The sequence below is a fragment of the Nylanderia fulva genome, unplaced genomic scaffold (assembly GCF_048542155.1).
Source record: "Nylanderia fulva isolate GAGA-0341 unplaced genomic scaffold, ASM4854215v1 Scaffold82, whole genome shotgun sequence".
In the NCBI taxonomy this organism is placed as follows: domain Eukaryota; kingdom Metazoa; phylum Arthropoda; class Insecta; order Hymenoptera; family Formicidae; genus Nylanderia; species Nylanderia fulva.
The window spans coordinates 120,952-139,962 of record NW_028190939.1 but is presented as its reverse complement, the minus strand read 5'-3'; the positions used below and the strand labels follow the sequence as shown (position 1 = coordinate 139,962).

The following is a 19,011-nucleotide window of genomic DNA, read 5'->3' as shown; positions in this document are numbered from 1 at the left end:
TTTGATGCTGTTGATATACTTATAGTGTTGTTTTCTCTTAAGCCAATTGAATTTCTTTTCGTGTGCAGTAACCAATCTGTTGTGGCAATTTTTAAAAGCAATGTTATGATGTTCGAAAATTCTATTCCACGCGAGTACAGGTAAACGATTAAATAACCCGCTGGTGAGATGAAAAATCCTATTTTGTAATGACTCTACCTGTCTATGCAAATCAAAGATTTCAATGCTCATCGCATTTGTTTTGAATTTGTACAACATACTATCTAGTCTTCTGATCGATCTGTGATGAAAAACGTTAAATTTAATGCGGCAAAAACCTTCTAAATGTGTAGGAAAAATATCGCCATTTTTACAATTTCTTAAAAATTCCAATTTTGCTCTCGCTCTTATTAACAAGTAATTCGCATTAATCCAAATCCATTGTTTAAAATAATCTGCGGTTATTCTTCCAAAAACTCTATGAATAAAATTAAAATTAAAATAGTAATCAGTCCGTTTTGTGTTAAATTGACGCATTGTAAGGCCAGCGTATATTAAAAATAAATTAATACAATTGTCGCTCGTATATTGAAAACAAAGTGATAAATATAAGGCCAACTTATCGAGCTGAATATTCGAGATGTTCAGTCAACTACCATTTATTACATGTATAAATTATAAAACTACAGTCATTATATTAAAACTAACGCAAATTACAATCATTCTATAAACGTTTCGACCGCACGCGGTCTTCTTCAGTATAATTATTGAAATATAAATTCTTACAATTCACATAATATCGAAATTTAATTATAGTTATTCAGAATCAAGAGTTTTTGAGTAATTAACGCGTGTTTCAATCCGTCCTGTCCAACAATGTTCGCCTCGATATGATCCCTGATTTTGTTCAGATCTCGGATAGTTTCATCGTTAATGAAATTAACCCGTTCCGTAGGCGCTGCGATTTATAAAAAATTACCGATCAACGCATGTCCAAATTATAATATGTATCCCCTACAATTGGTAGTATGCTTACCTATCATCGTTCTTCTTGATAATTTTGCTACTTATTAACAGTTATTAAGGATGACACATAACAAACCAACAATACAGAAAGACAGCTCATTTTAAACTCTACTTGATCGGAGAGCGTGCGTGTTTATATATGATCTAATATCTATGTTTTACTCGTTAATGTCCTATTTGTCCTATTATTATTTCTTGTTCGCTAATATATCCAAAATATCAAAATACGACTCGCTAAGTAACTCAGTATCTTTGTTTAAATTTAGTCCATTTTTTTGTTCCTTGATATGTAGCATCTCAGAAATGAGTCTTTTATAATAATTATTTTCGTTGTCCATGATCTTAACATTGTCCCAATTAAAAGTATGATGTTCATTTATTATGTGTTCAGAAATTACTGAATGTTTCGTTCGTTGAGTCCAACCTAATATTATTTTTATGTTCTTTTATTCGCGTCTGCAATTGCCTCTTTGTTTGGCCTACATAAGATGCATTACAATTATTGCAACTGATCTTATAAACCACATTCGAATTGCATGGATGTTTAGTTTTATCTTTCTGCGCTTTAATAATATTGTCCAGTTTGTTGAGACATCTATACCCTACCATACAATTTTTATTTTTTACCGAGGAAACAATCATTTCTGAGATCCCATCTATATACGGAATGACAAAGAATTTTTTATTGACCGAGTCATTTCTTATACTTTTTGTTCTTTCTATGTTGGCCTGTCTCTCTATAATGCTCCCCTTAGATATGATGTGTTCTATCCGATGATTAATTTTGTTAAAAATCAGATCAAGAGGGTAACCATTGCTTCTGAGTATATTAATAATTAACTCCAAATTTTTATTAAAAAATAGTGGATGTGATAGCAATAGACATCTGTCTACAAGGTTATATATTATTGGCATAGTGGGTGGTTTGAATAAAATGATAACGTCCTTCCTGAGAAGGTTTCTTTTTGATACCAGTCTATATATATTTTGTTATTAATAATTTTAAGTGATAAATCTAAGAAATTCAAGCTATGGTTAACCTCTTGTTCGACCGTGAATTTAAGTCTTTCATGATAGTTGTTAAAATTATTCACAATCTGAGTCATATTAGTCATAGAGGTGGCCACTATTATGTCATCCACATAACGAAAATAAAACAAACATTCCAAATTCAACGCTTTGAGAACTGTATCCTCAAGATCTTGCATAACCAGGTCTGCAATAATTGGTGATAACGGTGACCCCATAAGGGTCCCAAACGTCTGTTTATAAATTATGTCATCAAATGTAAAATATGTAGAAGTCAATATGAATTTTATACCCCCCAAAAATTCGTTTTTCGGTATTTTAGTATTTATTCCAATGTGATCCCATCTATCGTTATACCGTCAATCGCAAGATCCAGAGGAACGTTCGTAAACAAAGACACCACATCCAAGGAAAACATCCTATCATTCTCATCAATCTTTTTACCAGACAATATGCTGTACAAATCAAAACTATTATTAATATGACTTTTCGCTTTGGGTAGACTAGTTCGTAAGGTGTTTTGTAAAAACGAAGCCAGCGAGTATAGAGCTGTATCAACCGATGAAACTATGATTCTAACTGGATAGTTTTCCTTATGGATTTTCGGTAATCCATACGCTTTTGGAAGGAGAGAATCACTACAACGTAATTTATAATATTCGTTTTTTGAAATATAATCTTCCTTAAGCCATCTCTTCAACAAATCATTCAAATCGTTCTCTATTTTTTTGCACGGATTTTTTTAACAATAGTGTAAGTGTTGACATCTTTTAAAACGTTTTCCATTTTGTTAATATAATGAGATCTTTCCATTGCCACCGTAGCATTACCCTTGTCCGCGCGTGTGTGAATAGAACATTCGGATTGTCTTTACAAAATTTTATTAAATCTCTGTGTGCACCAAGTAATTTTTGTTGACTTACGTCATTTTTATCCTTCGTGTTCAGAAGTTGTGCAAATTTTGGAACCGCGATATTTCTGATTGTTGTGAGATTATTAATATTATTTCGTTTGCTATTACTCTCTATGTCCTTGATGAATTCATGTATCGCTGTTTTTTTACTAATATTCGGAAGACAGAATTTATCACCCATTTGCAACAGATTAGAAACGTTAGGCGGAATGTCTGTGTTGGAAAGATTAACAAACCATTTTTTATTAGTATTTTCCAAAGGGTTAATTGTATCATTGAGAAATTTATTGGCTTCTATGTGTATATTGATCTCCTTGGCATCATTAGTGATTGCCCTGAGAGAATTTTGTGATATTTTCGTCGGTTGTGAAGTTTCAAAATGTAAAGAACAATGTATATCTATAGGTTTGATGCTGTTGATATACTTATAGTTTTCTCTTAAGCCAATTGAATTTCTTTTCGTGTGCAGTAACCAATCTGTTGTGGCAATTTTTAAAAGCAATGTTATGATGTTCGAAAATTCTATTCCACGCGAGTACAGGTAAACGATTAAATAACCCGCTGGTGAGATGAAAAATCCTATTTTGTAATGACTCTACCTGTCTATGCAAATCAAAGATTTCAATGCTCATCGCATTTGTTTTGAATTTGTACAACATACTATCTAGTCTTCTGATCGATCTGTGATGAAAAACGTTAAATTTAATGCGGCAAAAACCTTCTAAATGTGTAGGAAAAATATCGCCATTTTTACAATTTCTTAAAAATTCCAATTTTGCTCTCGCTCTTATTAACAAGTAATTCGCATTAATCCATTGTTTAAAATAATCTGCGGTTATTCTTCCAAAAACTCTATGAATAAAATTAAAATTAAAATAGTAATCAGTCCGTTTTGTGTTAAATTGACGCATTGTAAGGCCAGCGTATATTAAAAATAAATTAATACAATTGTCGCTCGTATATTGAAAACAAAGTGATAAATATAAGGCCAACTTATCGAGCTGAATATTCGAGATGTTCAGTCAACTACCATTTATTACATGTATAAATTATAAAACTACAGTCATTATATTAAAACTAACGCAAATTACAATCATTCTATAAACGTTTCGACCGCACGCGGTCTTCTTCAGTATAATTATTGAAATATAAATTCTTACAATTCACATAATATCGAAATTTAATTATAGTTATTCAGAATCAAGAGTTTTTGAGTAATTAACGCGTGTTTCAATCCGTCCTGTCCAACAATGTTCGCCTCGATATGATCCCTGATTTTGTTCAGATCTCGGATAGTTTCATCGTTAATATGCGAGAAATTAACCCGTTCCGTAGGCGCTGCGATTTATAAAAAATTACCGATCAACGCATGTCCAAATTATAATATGTATCCCCTACAATTGGTAGTATGCTTACCTATCATCGTTCTTCTAATTTTGCTACTTATTAACAGTTATTAAGGATGACACATAACAAACCAACAATACAGAAAGACAGCTCATTTTAAACTCTACTTGATCGGAGAGCGTGCGTGTTTATATATGATCTAATATCTATGTTTTACTCGTTAATGTCCTATTTGTCCTATTATTATTTCTTGTTCGCTAATATATCCAAAATATCAAAATACGACTCGCTAAGTAACTCAGTATCTTTGTTTAAATTTAGTCCATTTTTTTGTTCCTTGATATGTAGCATCTCAGAAATGAGTCTTTTATAATAATTATTTTCGTTGTCCATGATCTTAACATTGTCCCAATTAAAAGTATGATGTTCATTTATTATGTGTTCAGAAATTACTGAATGTTTCGTTGAGTCCAACCTAATATTATTTTTATGTTCTTTTATTCGCGTCTGCAATTGCCTCTTTGTTTGGCCTACATAAGATGCATTACAATTATTGCAACTGATCTTATAAACCACATTCGAATTAGATGTTTAGTTTTATCTTTCTGCGCTTTAATAATATTGTCCAGTTTGTTGAGACATCTATACCCTACCATACAATTTTTATTTTTTACCGAGGAAACAATCATTTCTGAGATCCCATCTATATACGGAATGACAAAGAATTTTTTATTGACCGAGTCATTTCTTATACTTTTTGTTCTTTCTATGTTGGCCTGTCTCTCTATAATGCTCCCCTTAGATATGATGTGTTCTATCCGATGATTAATTTTGTTAAAAATCAGATCAAGAGGGTAACCATTGCTTCTGAGTATATTAATAATTAACTCCAAATTTTTATTAAAAAATAGTGGATGTGATAGCAATAGACATCTGTCTACAAGGTTATATATTATTCCTATTTTGTGGCATAGTGGGTGGTTTGAATAAAATGATAACGTCCTTCCTGAGAAGGTTTCTTTTTGATACCAGTCTATATATATTTTGTTATTAATAATTTTAAGTGATAAATCTAAGAAATTATTCAAGCTATGGTTAACCTCTTGTTCGACCGTGAATTTAAGTCTTTCATGATAGTTGTTAAAATTATTCACAATCTGAGTCATATTAGTCATAGAGGTGGCCACTATTATGTCATCCACATAACGAAAATAAAACAAACATTCCAAATTCAACGCTTTGAGAACTGTATCCTCAAGATCTTGCATAACCAGGTCTGCAATAATTGGTGATAACGGTGACCCCATAGGGGTCCCAAACGTCTGTTTATAAATTATGTCATCAAATGTAAAATATGTAGAAGTCAATATGAATTTTATACCCCCCAAAAATTCGTTTTTCGGTATTTTAGTATTTATTCCAATGTGATCCCATCTATCGTTAATACCGTCAATCGCAAGATCCAGAGGAACGTTCGTAAACAAAGACACCACATCCAAGGAAAACATCCTATCATTCTCATCAATCTTTTTACCAGACAATATGCTGTACAAATCAAAACTATTATTTATTAATATGACTTTTCGCTTTGGGTAGACTAGTTCGTAAGGTGTTTTGTAAAAACGAAGCCAGCGAGTATAGAGCTGTATCAACCGATGAAACTATGATTCTAACTGGATAGTTTTCCTTATGGATTTTCGGTAATCCATACGCTTTTGGAAGGAGAGAATCACTACAACGTAATTTATAATATTCGTTTTTTGAAATATAATCTTCCTTAAGCCATCTCTTCAACAAATCATTCAAATCGTTCTCTATTTTTTTGCACGGATTTTTTTTAACAATAGTGTAAGTGTTGACATCTTTTAAAACGTTTTCCATTTTGTTAATATAATGAATAATGTTATGTTTACATTTCAATAATGGTTCCAGATATGTGTGATTGGGATTGGGACCCATATTTAAGAGACGATGACGGCGATTTATATGATTGGGGTCTGGTGTGGCTGTTCGAGCCGGATCCTGTACCTGTGTATAAAAATTGGGACGATAAGAATAAAATAAAATTTATAATATTGTATTATATATTTAAATTAATAATTGTTATATTTTTAAATTAATAATTGTTATGTTTACAGATGAACCATACGTTCCAATAATGGTTCCAGAGATGTTGGATTGGGACGCATTTTTAAGAGGCGACGACGAAGCTGACCTGCTCGATTGGGGTCTGGTGCAGCTTTTCACTCTACCAGACCCGTACGATGTTAGGCCTCAGCCTACACCGCCGCCACGCCGCCACCGTCACCGCCGCCGTCACCGCCGCAATCACCGCCGCAATCACCGCCGCAATCACCGTCGCAATCACCGTCGCAATCACCGTCGCCACCCCAATCGTCCATAATGTAAATTATTTTATTTTTTTATTTTTCATTTATATCCTTATTTTTATATATTTTATATTTTATATTTTTCTATTTTCTATTTTTATATTTTTTAATTTTTTATTTTTATATTTTTTCATTTTTAATTTTACACACACACACACACACAAATGTAAATTTACACATATTTTATAGATTAAAAAAAATATTATTATCAAATGAGTGTATTTATTTTAGATTAAAATGTCTTCCTTACCTCTTGTTCCCTTTTAAATTATAAGTAAATATAAAAAAATTAAATGATAATCCTTAAGAGTCGCCAGTAATAAATAATGAAAATCTCTCCTCCAATTTTAAAGTCGACCAGACTGGCAATAATTTATTTAAAAAATTAGTTAAATTACAACGTTTCGGCTGTCATTGCAGCCCTTTTCAAGTAATCTATGAACAATTATATACATATAAATATACTCTTAATGCGCTTAATCATACAAATAATTATAAATTTACAAAAATATATATGTTTACGTACCAGATTAATACAATAAATCAAATTTACAGCAAACCCCCGACAAAATTAACCATTGTTTTGATGAACAATGTATAACTGACAGAAGTGAGCACGAAAAAATAGATGTTGACTGTTAGCAGGAAACTTAGTCACTAACGCGTTGAGAAAATAGAAAACCAGAGTACTGTGTCTTTCGCAATTTTTAAAACGTCAATACAAAGTCAAATAAATAAATAAATAAATATGTAACATATGACAATATAATATATTAAATAGCTTCAAGAACGCGATCATAAATCCCACTGAAATTCTCCGTATCTTTTTGTAAATTAATGCTCTTTCTTTGGTTTTTTATATAGAACATTTCTGCTATTTTTCTTTTTCTTGTTTGTTTTTCTTGATGCAGAATCACAGGAGAATCCCAACGGAACTCATGATCGTTGCAAGTCCGATGCAAACTAACAACTGAGTGTGATGTCGTGTCTTTTTTGACAAACAAAGCGACATTTAGAAACACGTATTAAGGAACATAAAAATAACATCAAAAAAGACACGACATCACACTCAGTTGTTAGTTTGCATCGGACTTGCAACGATCATGAGTTCCGTTGGGATTCTCCTGTGATTCTGCATCAAGAAAAACAAACAAGAAAAAGAAAAATAGCAGAAATGTTCTATATAAAAAACCAAAGAAAGAGCATTAATTTACAAAAAGATACGGAGAATTTCAGTGGGATTTATGATCGCGTTCTTGAAGCTATTTAATATATTATATTGTCATATGTTACATATTTATTTATTTATTTATTTGACTTTGTATTGACGTTTTAAAAATTGCGAAAGACACAGTACTCTGGTTTTCTATTTTCTCAACGCGTTAGTGACTAAGTTTTCTGCTAACAGTCAACATCTATTTTTTCGTGCTCACTTCTGTCAGTTATACATTGTTCATCAAAACAATGGTTAATTTTGTCGGGGGTTTGCTGTAAATTTGATTTATTGTATTAATCTGGTACGTAAACATATATATTTTTGTAAATTTATAATTATTTGTATGATTAAGCGCATTAAGAGTATATTTATATGTATATAATTGTTCATAGATTACTTGAAAAGGGCTGCAATGACAGCCGAAACGTTGTAATTTAACTAATTTTTTAAATAAATTATTGCCAGTCTGGTCGACTTTAAAATTGGAGGAGAGATTTTCATTATAAAAAAATTATTAAAAATTATTTTAAAAGCTCTCTCTTTATCTCTCTCTCTCCTTCACATTTCTCTCGCGTCTTATTTCGACGTCTCTCTCACTCTCACGCTGTGTCTCTCTCAAAACTCGTATGTCTCTTTTTCTCTCTCTCGCGTACGTCTCTCGCTGCAGCCCGTCTTCTTTCTCTCTTTCTCGTGTCTTATTTTGCCGTCTCTCTCAAAACTCGTATGTCTCTTTTTCTCTCTCTCGCGTACGTCTCTCGCTGCAGCCCGTCTTCTTTCTCTCTCTCGCGTCTTAATTCGCCGTCTCTCTCGCCGCGAGCCGCCGAATCTCTCTCTCTCGCCGTCACATCCGATTTCTCTCTCGCGCGCTGTCTCTTTCTTTTCTAGTGGTTGCTCTCTCGCAAAGTATGTAACGGGTGGCGCGCAAATAAAGTACACCATGATATACATATAAGTATTTATTTGTCTTATATTTAATACATAATTATATATAAAGTTTTATTACATATTAAAAACTAAAGCCACTAGCTCGCAATCGACAAGTTGGTGCATGTCGAAGGCGTTGCTAGCGCGTATCGCATTCGGCAATTCTCTCGCATTCGTTACAGTGGATGCAATATTGGAGAATTGCGTATGTTTGATATCAACCGTTGCGATGAGCCTCGTCAATCGATCGAATTTCATTATTTCGATGCATGAATCGAGCTCGAACATACGACGTAACGTCGATTCGACCATCATCATGCGCACGTCCGCCGATTCGAGACTTATGAGCTTGGTGTCGTTTATCTTGTGAAAACGTACTGTTAGCGGCCCGACACTTATGAAGTTATACACATCGTTGTTGGGAGAGTCATTGTTCAAATAATTTTGAATAGCGTGACGTTGCTCGTAGAGTCCTTTCCACGTTTCGAGAGATAGTATTAGCTGTTTTCCCCGATGATCTCCTATGGCAATCTCCACGTAACTCGGCGGATCCACTCTGATGCCGATTTCGAGGAATTTGAATTCCGTGGTCGTCAATGCGTATCGTCTTCCAAGTATACGAACCGCACGAGACTCCAGCGAAACGCTGTAAAAAAATTAGGAAAAAGAAATTAAAACTAAATTAGGAAAAAGAAATTATAACTCGTAAAAAATAGAAAAATAGAAAAATATAAAATATATAAAATAGAAAAAGTTATACTTACTCGTCGCATTTCTTCTCACACGTTTCATCACGTCTCGGCATGTAGTAATTCATGCTGCTGCTTTTTTTGGTGCAGAATATTTTTCTCAAGGGTATTAAAAAGTGAACCGTTAGTTAGAATGGTCGACGAGAGACTGACCGTATAAAAAGTACTAATAATCAAGTAACGATCATTTTTAAAATATTAAGAAAAGGGGATTCTTAGAAATATATATCTGGAGGAGGAATAAAGGGAAATATTTAAAAGTAGTGGGGATAAAATTAAATATTAGGAAAAAGGAATTCTTAGAAATATATATCTGGAGGGGAACAAAGAGAAATATTTAAAATATTAGGAGAAGGGGTAAAACAAATTCTTAGAAATATATATATCTGGTGAGGGAGAGAAATAACAAAGAAAATAGTATGTAAACAATATGTTTATTCAAAAAACGGATGATCGTCAGATCCAAGCCTGGATTTTGCGGCCGACCACCAATTAAATAATTTAAATACATTTTGTAACGCGCAATTTTTTACATGTTTATTACACCGTAGAGTATATGTGGGATCTAACTTATTTAATGCAGGTACATCTTCATATATGGCATCTAAGGTCTCAATGGTGAAACCGCTGCTCGCATCGTCCATTATTTCGGCCAGCCATTCTCGCTTTTCGAGTCCTTTTACATACACGAGAGAAGACTCTTCATCGTCTTCTTGCTCATTTATGCCAACGATAGCTGCCGTAATCAAGCGCTGAGCCATGCCGTATGGAACATTTCCATCCTCCCATTGTAAGCTGTGATGATGTTGAGTTAGCCACGAGGCCTGACGCCTTTCCGACTTTATAAGCACGCTCCATGGCACAGGGCATGCGAAGAAATAGTGCGACAGGATATATCCTCTTCTCAGGATTGCCGCTTCCTTTACGATAAATCGTTTGTTTAGTATAAATCCTTGCAGGTCAACGAACGTTGGTGCGGACATGATCTCTTCGATGCGAGTCAGTCGAGAGGTATTACTTCACTAACATCAGACATCTCACATCATCTTGATTATGTATCCTCCTCCCCCTCTTTCACACGCGTATTTGTGTAAACATTTTTTAGGTGATTTTGCGCACAACGTTGGTCAATGGGTTGTACTGGATCACGCGATCGTGCATGATAAGGCAGTACGCAGTGGTATTATTAGGTATATTCTCCTTACACTCAAATTCCAATCTCACATCCACCGTTGCGCTCTTGACCGATTCGTTTTGTTCGAGAACAATCGATAATCACAAACGGACCGTTTTGTAAAAACCGTGTGATGGTGAGGCTCGGCTTGAGATACTCGTATCCGTAATAATTTTTGCAGAAACGCGCATACGTGTCATACAGAATCGACCATCTGTTTCTATCGAAATCCAGATTCATATCGTCGTACGGATAACATTCCGAGTTCAGATAGAGATTCACGTTGGTTAATTTACAGTTGTCGAATCGACTCGTATCCTCGGACATGACATTTTTACGCCCTGTCTGCAGAGCAAAAATTACATATCGCGGCTTCTCCAGTTGAGTCGCGGTCTTAATGGCCCACGAATGCTTGGTCGTACGCTGCAATAGCGGAAATTCGTATAGATCCCACGAGCGGAAACCCATGCTGAGGTAACGTCCGCTTTCCAGAGCGCGCAGCATCGACAGCTTCTTAATCTCGCTCAACAACACGTGTGGCATTCGCCATTGTATCTTGAATATGTTGACCACAGGCTCCAGTGCAGAATCTCCATACAGGCAATTATTGTCGTTGCGCGCTCGTATTAGGATCAACTCATGACGCGCATTAATAACAACGCGTTTGTAATCCTCGCAAAATCCCAGCAACATGTGCAGCGGCACACAAAAATTAAAGTATCCATTCACAGTAGTCGGGTTATCCCAGCCTGCATTTCGCATAATCACGCTTCTATCGGATGACATTGTTACATAGTTTTTCAGCAGACTTGTTATTCCCACATTCCTGTTGCGATCAATTTCCACACCATCGAGCTCATAGCGAATTTCGTCAAACATGAATGCGACGCAATTATTTCCCAGCATCACATTGGATCCCTCAACTGGATGAGTTATCCGCAGTTCACCCTCGATGTAGAAGAAACTCTCATACGGCAATGTATATAAATCCTGTTGTTGTATGGGTATTCTTATCTCGTCGCTGTATCCAAATGTTGTGTTGGCAAACGGGTTGTATGTGTGAGTCTCAATCTTGACGATGCGATCGTCAAAGAGTGGCTCTTCCTCGATGTTGAGAATCTCAGTCATTGTTCAGATGGCGCGCACCGCAAATCCCAAAGATTGTAAAGCGCAACGTTTGACGAGGTGAGTCTCTTCTTCGTAGTTGATTTGATATTAGCGAATGATGTTGCTGCTGGTCTGATTGTGTTCTTCGTGTCTTTATTCAACACGAGCATCCCGTCGCACGAGGGTGGCCCGCCGTCGTACGTGCAATCTAATTGTTATCTCTTCACCTCGAAAATCGAGCAATCGTCCCTCCTGGTCAGTAACGCGTAACACTAAATCAGTAATGCTCCGTACGAAGACCGGCAGGTAAATGATCTGCGCCGGCGTTTCCGATATCTTATATCCTGGTGGTACCCTCGGTGAAAATTCGTGTATCGTGTGAACGAGTTTATCGTTGCTGTACGCACCCGCGGTCACGTTACACTCTATGCGGATAATGTTCACGTTGATAATATTAATCGCCATGTTCGATTTGTGCCATTTTCGCGGTTGCAGTATACGATTCAAGAATCCCAGCAGCGATCCAATGTTGTTGGGCATGCTAAAGTTTATTCTGTAGGCACACTTGATCTCGCTTCTCATCGTATTGTAATTAGCGCGGAGCACGATTGGGTAATCTTCATCGTCGACACCTTTATCGCTAACAGCATTATGTTTTCGGGAAAGTGCACGTTTCAAAAATTCATGTATTGCTTGCAGCTCGTACGATCCCTCGGGAATCGTAATTTCCGCGTCGTCTGTGCCGTAGTAAAATTTATTATTCGAGGAATTTACATTCGATATAGTGTAATAAGTTTCAAAATCCGTCAGACCGAGCTCGTAGTCCGCGTCGCTCAAATCTATGGGCGGAAAGTAGGTCGCCGCGAGGACGCTACTCTTCCCAGTCAATGTTAGTGTTAGCGACATGTTGACAAAACTGAGTTAAATAACGCAATGTCAGTCTTTAAATTTGCGGCGAGAAATCTCGGAGAAACTGCAAGCACAACTGTCCGCAGATACTCTGATCATACGTTTGATAAGAGGTGTAATTGTATTCCAATTTCGGTACATTTAAATATCGCACCAATTCCTCGGGTGGTCGAAGATTGCCAAAACTGTCGAAATAAATTGCGCGATTTCCTCTTTTTGCATACGCCATCCAATGAGTGCCAGGACCGTCTGTACTGTCTAGATTAACGATACCACTCTCATTTTCTCGCGCGCCATTTATCGGTAAATTATTGCGCATAAATACACCTCTAAAGTATGGAATGTGCATACGTTTTGCAAGTTGTAGCAATTGCACATTTGTAGTTACACCTTTCGGCATTTTTAACGTTTTTTTTTTCTTCGCTTCTCGTCCATATTTGTAAGGGGCGAGATACAGTCCGCGGCCTTCCATGGCGTGATTGTGGCGTAGTATCTCTTGCAACTGACGTTGCGCGGCTCTTCTGTCGTTTACCGCTTTTGCTACGCCAGCCGCTCCGCCAACCAGGGATCCGAGCGCGCCCAGCATTGGTAAAATCGGCAAAAATCCGCCTCGTTTCGCTGCCGAAAGTACCCTCCTCTTCGTCTTCCTCTTTTTCGTTTTCAAGCCCATGCCGAGCTTCGTCTTGGCCTTCATCGCTGTCCAGACAACTGTGGCCGCGGCTCTCTCACCGAGACTCGAGTTTTTCGCGACGATGCGAGTTTTCGCTTTCTCGGCGAGTACCTTATCCGCCGCGTGTCTCTCGGTGAGTTCGCTGCTCCGAGAGTACGCTATATCGTGTTCACGGCACGCCGCGTCCAATGGGTTGACACCTTGATCACCTCTAGCCAATCGCTTTTCCAAACGAGTTCCCGGGCCGCAAAATTGATAGCCGGGGATATGAAGCTCGACCGGAAGTGCGTTTATCGCACGATTTAATAGACCTGTGCCTATTTTCGTTGACATCCGTTGCAATCTCTAGACATTACTAAGTAAAGCGCGAGTCCGCGCAGTTATAAATAGACGGACGTTGGAGGTCAAATCGGGAGTGAGAAAATGAAATTTGTGCAACAACCTCTGACAATACGAGTGATGAATTACGACGACAGAGTACGCTGCAGCATAAACAAAGGTGTGCGCAAACACGGTACGATGCTACCGACAACTATACGCGCGATCGTTTGCGGCCCCTCAAACTGCGGTAAAACCAACGTGTTGATAAGCCTGCTGGAAAGTCCGCACGGTGTGCGTTTCGAGAACGTGTACGTGTACTCTAAATCGCTGCAACAGCCGAAATATCGCTATTTGGAAGATTTATTGACGCCGATTGACGAAATCGGCTACTTTACATTCTCCAATAACAGTGACGTCATTTCACCGAGCGAGGCTTATCCAAATTCAATTTTTGTCTTTGATGACGTGGCATGCGACAAGCAAGATACGATAAGAGAGTACTTCTCAATGAAGCGCCACTCGAACATCGACTGCTTCTATCTCTGTCAGACATACGCGAGAATACCGAAACATCTTATACGCGACAACGCGAACCTGCTAATTCTGTTTAAACAGGACGCCACCAATTTGAAGCACGTGTACAACGATCACGTGAATACCGACATGTCGTATGAGGATTTCAGTAATTTATGTCGTACATGTTGGCAACAAAAGTATGGATTTCTAGTGATAGACAAGGACAGCTCGCTTTCGAACGGGCGATACAGAAAAGGATTTAACGAGTTCGCGATACCGCAGAGCCATTAGTCGTCGCCAACAATCCTCCCAGTCGAGAGAAACTCTAGAGAGAGTGCTGCCGACATGGCTGATAATATTCGCGAGCGTGAAAAAGTTGCCAAGGAGATTGCGAAGACGGCCGAATCGATCCGTAAGAAACACCGCGCTCTGAAGACCGGAAAGATTGATGATGATATCGCCGTCAAGACTCACTTTAAACCTATTATCGAGCCGCTACAAAAGATTGTCGACAACGCGACAATTTCGGTGAAAAACGAGCCTAACACCGACGACGACGACGGTGTGAAGATCGAGATACGGTATGAGGGGAAAACACCGAAAAAGAGAAAACATAAAACCATCAAGCGATATAAAAAGGAGGAGGAGGAGACATTGAAAAAAAGAAAATATGATATTTCGAAGCCATTGGACGCTTCATTGCCGACAACATCTACACCGAAAAACGCACAACCTGTGATACCCAAAACACTCGTAGACGAAAATGTTTTCGAAACCACGCGTAACCCGCCCGAAATATCCCTTCGACACTGGTTAAGATCGTTGGAAAGTCGACAAATGATGCGAAAGGATTGGGGGCCATTAGGACAAAAGTACATGGACGCTCTCCTCGGTGCTGATGAGAAGAAAGAAATTGATAATGTATACGGAGTTTATTTCGACGAGAATGAAATGCGCATCGGAAACAAGCGATTCGCGATTGACAAAGATGATAATATAATCATAGGCGACACGCGGTACATTGGAACGCCCGGATTGTACGAGTTGATCTTCAAGAGAAAACCTGATTACCAGGAGGATAATTTGCAAAAATACAAACATATATTATTGGCGACAAATGCGCATAAACGCAATTTTGATGTGCAAGGCCGTGTGAAGAGTAGCAAGGGGGACAAGTACAAATATATAATCGCACCGTTGACGCGGGTGGAATCGGACGACCCAAAATCTGGCATGGGAATGCCTCGCGCTATGACGCTAACCAACAATAAGATTGATTACGTGCACTGGGACGACCCCAACGAGCTAGTGGATCGCCTACGATTGCTCGATGCTTCGCACCAAGCTGGCAACAACGCGCATGACAACGAGATCTTGTCGATTATCGAGGAACTGCGGGAAGCGGGCATTATTATAAATTAAACAAGGTTCCCGACAATCTATTCAGTTCATCGTGTGACACTTTACAAAGCATTGAAAAAATGTCTATCAATAAATTTGGATTATTCGAGAGGAGAAATGATGCAACCCCTGGCACAAACGATCAATGGTATAGATTGATTGGAAAATGCGTGTGCAAAAACGCTCTGCATCGCGTCGCTACAGATTATGACGCAAGATCGCGCAAGATTCGCCGTGTAGCGCAACCTGAGGCGGATACCGATGTCGTCAACATATTGTACCTGAAAGAGTGCTTTAAAACATTGATGATCCAACAGAAAGAGTCAGATGAGAAGCTGGCTGCGTTAGAGAATGATGTACGAGCGTTAGAAACTGCGATAAAAGAGCTTCTGCGTGCGCCAAACATTACCTCAGACACAGGCATCTAATGAGCGGTTGGCTCAGAAACGTCTATCAAACAGTTGTGAAACGTCTAGAAGGGATTCTCGAGTGGTTGCAAACAGTTGTTGAACAGCTACGAAGAATTATCAGCGTGCTACCAAACAACAATGAGTGGCATCAGTGACCGACCTGGAAGCAGCAGTGAACGACCCGGAAGCAGCAATGAACGACCTGGAAACGGTGGTGAACGCGACCGCTACGATCAAGGTTACGATCATGTCAAACAGGGTTGCGAACGAGGCTACGAACAAGTCCTTAAAGGTTACATACAAGGCTATCAACAACTCAGTAAGGGTTGCGAACAGGTCAGGGACGGCTGCGAATGGGCCAAGGCGGGCTACGAACGGATCAGAAACGACTTGGGACGAGGCTGTGATCGAGTCAGGAACGATTTTCGAATGGGCCAAGGACGTGAGTGAACGAACGCGAAAGAACCCGAAACAACGAACCCGAAACAACGAGGCACGAACGTGAACAAACCCAAAAGAACCCGAAAGAACGAGGCACGAACCCGAAAGAATGAGAATTTAACCCGAAACAACGAACCCAAAAGAACCCGAAACAACGAGGCACGAACCCGAAACAACGAGAATTTAACCCGAAAAAACCCGAAAGAACGAGGCACGAACCCGAAAGAACCCGAAAGAACGAGGCACGAACGCAAAAGAACCTGAAAAAACCCGAAACAACGAGGCACAAACCCGAAAGAACCCGAAAGAACGAGAATGAATAGTGAAAATAACAACGAGCAACATAGTTTGGAGAGACGGCAGTTGGTAAACGAGTTGCACGCGTCAGCGAGAAAAAATTTCCCTCGAAGACACGTCATAGTGCGAGGATACGATGATTTGTGGCAAGCCGACATTGTCGAGATGCGTCCATACTCCCGTTTCAACAGAGGTTACCACTACATACTCACCATCATCGATGTGTTGAGCAAGTATGCGTGGGCTGTACCACTCAAGAGTAAAGGAGGAAGCGAGACAGCTGACGCAATCGCCAAGATAATTCGGGATAGCAAGAGATGCCCGAAAAACATGCAAACCGATAACGGAAAGGAATTTTACAACGCCGATGTGCAACGACTTATGCGAAGACATGACATTAATCACTATTCTACATATTCGATATTGAAGGCGTCGGTCGTCGAGCGATTCAATCGCACGCTAAAGAACGACATGTGGAAGATGTTTACGCTGAATGGTACTTACAAGTGATTCGACATGCTGCCACGTCTCGTATCAGATTACAACGGACGCAAGCATCGAACGATTGGTATGCGACCTGCCGACGTTACCCCCGCAATCGCCGAAAGAATCTTGGCTACCGTGTACAATCGTGTAAAAATCGCGGGCCCGGCAAAGTTCAAAGTAGGTGATCAGGTACGCGTCAGCAAGTACAAACAACTTTTCGAGAAGGGATACACGCCAAATTGCACAACCGAGGTGTTTAAGATTGTTAAAGTGCAGCATATTAATCCCGTAACATATCTACTCGAGGATTATCGCAAGACATCTATCGCTGGAGCGTTTTACGAGCATGAGCTGCATCGTGCAAATTATCCGGATGTGTACCTCGTGGAGAAAATACTGCGCAGGAGGGGTGACGAGGTTTATGTGAAATGACTGGAATTCGACAGTTTGCACAACTCTTGGATACATAAAAACAATGTTATTTAATGTATTTTATTCAATCATTGTATAACATAATATATATTGTATAACATATATGAAATATATGAAATATATGAAATATATAACAAAATATATATAATTCCCATTAATACGTCCTTACAATATAATTTATTTACAATGGTATTCGATAATGTCCCCACGGCAAGGTGTCGGTCGAATCAGGTACGACATACCGCTTGTCGTCGTAGGGACTTAGAGCAATTTTCGTCTCGCTGATGGTATACACTTTATGCAATTTCGATCTTATACATGACTGTTGACGCGTCATTTCAATCTCGTCATTAAGACAGCGTGTATAATCGTTGAATGTTATACTACGCGCTACGACGTTACTTTTGACACCTTTTGCCTTTTTAGTGTTCTTTTTACCATCCACCCGCAAAGCATACATTTTTGCTCTAAGCCCGACGAATTCGGTCATTATCGCGCCGTTATTCTCATCTTTCATCAGACCCGGCACCTTTTTATTCGCGAGCAGTATACCGTACGCATTATTCGCGGCGTAATCGCTGGTATCGAATCGAGCGATATCGCGTTTCAAATTTTTATAGACATCCTGACATTTAATTTGATATATTAAACTATCCGTGTCGGTGTACATTACTCTACAATTGTCACGATAGAGCGGTGACATGTATTCGTGGTGAAATTCATAAAGACATACTTTTGATACGTCGAGTATGCACATGCCGACGTAGATTGGTTTGTAGAATTTAACTTCGAGTTTGCGTAATTCTATGGCAACTAATTTTTCCGAAAATATGCTTGTACTATGAAAATTTGGTTTTGCGATCATTGCCTCCGCACCGTACCGTCCGTCCCATTTTGTTAATAATTTTACATCCACATGATTGCACACATTTTCCATCGTCTTGCCGAATACCGCATTATTCATCAATTTATATAAATTTTTTTCAAAATTGTTTTTCACTCGTGTTCTAAACTGTGTGTTGAGTTCGATGTATTTTTGAAGCCACGCTGACTGCGTGAATTGTAGTATGCGATATATTTTTGTTATGCGTAGCTCGTGGCGCGTGCACTGCTGCAGATTACGATAGTGTATTACGTAGCGCTTCTTATCGTAAAGCGTTGCGAGGAGTTTATACTCCCGCTTGCCGGGCGGCTTATCGCACGTCGGGCAAAACGGTAGGTCAATGTGCGCGTCATGAAGATGCCGCGGATACTCTAAATCTACTTCGAGAACA

At 38.5% G+C, this 19,011-nt stretch overlaps 3 protein-coding genes across 3 annotated transcripts; 1 reads left to right on the top strand and 2 right to left on the bottom strand.

Moving 5' to 3' along the window:
- Positions 1-10,780: 10,780 nt before the first annotated feature.
- Positions 10,781-12,319, bottom strand: LOC146719906 (uncharacterized). The gene is made up of 3 exons (XM_085489403.1): positions 12,056-12,319; positions 11,318-11,737; positions 10,781-11,092 (listed from the first exon to the last, which is right to left on the bottom strand). The coding sequence occupies exons 1-3, from the start codon at positions 12,317-12,319 to the stop codon at positions 10,781-10,783; spliced, it is 996 nt and encodes a 331-aa protein (XP_085345529.1).
- A 330-nt stretch (positions 12,320-12,649) lies between these two features.
- LOC146719905 (uncharacterized) lies at positions 12,650-13,783 on the bottom strand. Its single transcript, XM_085489401.1, has one exon. It carries the CDS (start codon positions 13,764-13,766, stop codon positions 12,798-12,800), a length of 969 nt encoding a protein of 322 aa, XP_085345527.1. The 5' UTR covers positions 13,767-13,783; the 3' UTR covers positions 12,650-12,797.
- An 832-nt stretch (positions 13,784-14,615) lies between these two features.
- On the top strand, positions 14,616-15,808 carry LOC146719904 (uncharacterized). Its single transcript, XM_085489394.1, has one exon. The coding sequence runs from the start codon at positions 14,616-14,618 to the stop codon at positions 15,690-15,692; it is 1,077 nt and encodes a 358-aa protein (XP_085345520.1). The 3' UTR covers positions 15,693-15,808.
- The last annotated feature ends 3,203 nt before the right edge of the window (positions 15,809-19,011 follow it).

Coding starts and splice junctions, on each gene's coding strand:
- LOC146719906 (XM_085489403.1), bottom strand. CDS start 12,319: ATGGCGATTAATATTATCAACGTGAACATTATCCGCATAGAGTGTAAC. Junction 11,738..12,055: donor AGATAACAATTAGATTGCAC/GTACGACGGCGG, acceptor ATACAACAACAG/GATTTATATACATTGCCGTA. Junction 11,093..11,317: donor ATTCTGCACTGGAGCCTGTG/GTCAACATATTC, acceptor TTTGCTCTGCAG/ACAGGGCGTAAAAATGTCAT.
- LOC146719905 (XM_085489401.1), bottom strand. CDS start 13,766: ATGTCAACGAAAATAGGCACAGGTCTATTAAATCGTGCGATAAACGCA.
- LOC146719904 (XM_085489394.1), top strand. CDS start 14,616: ATGGCTGATAATATTCGCGAGCGTGAAAAAGTTGCCAAGGAGATTGCG.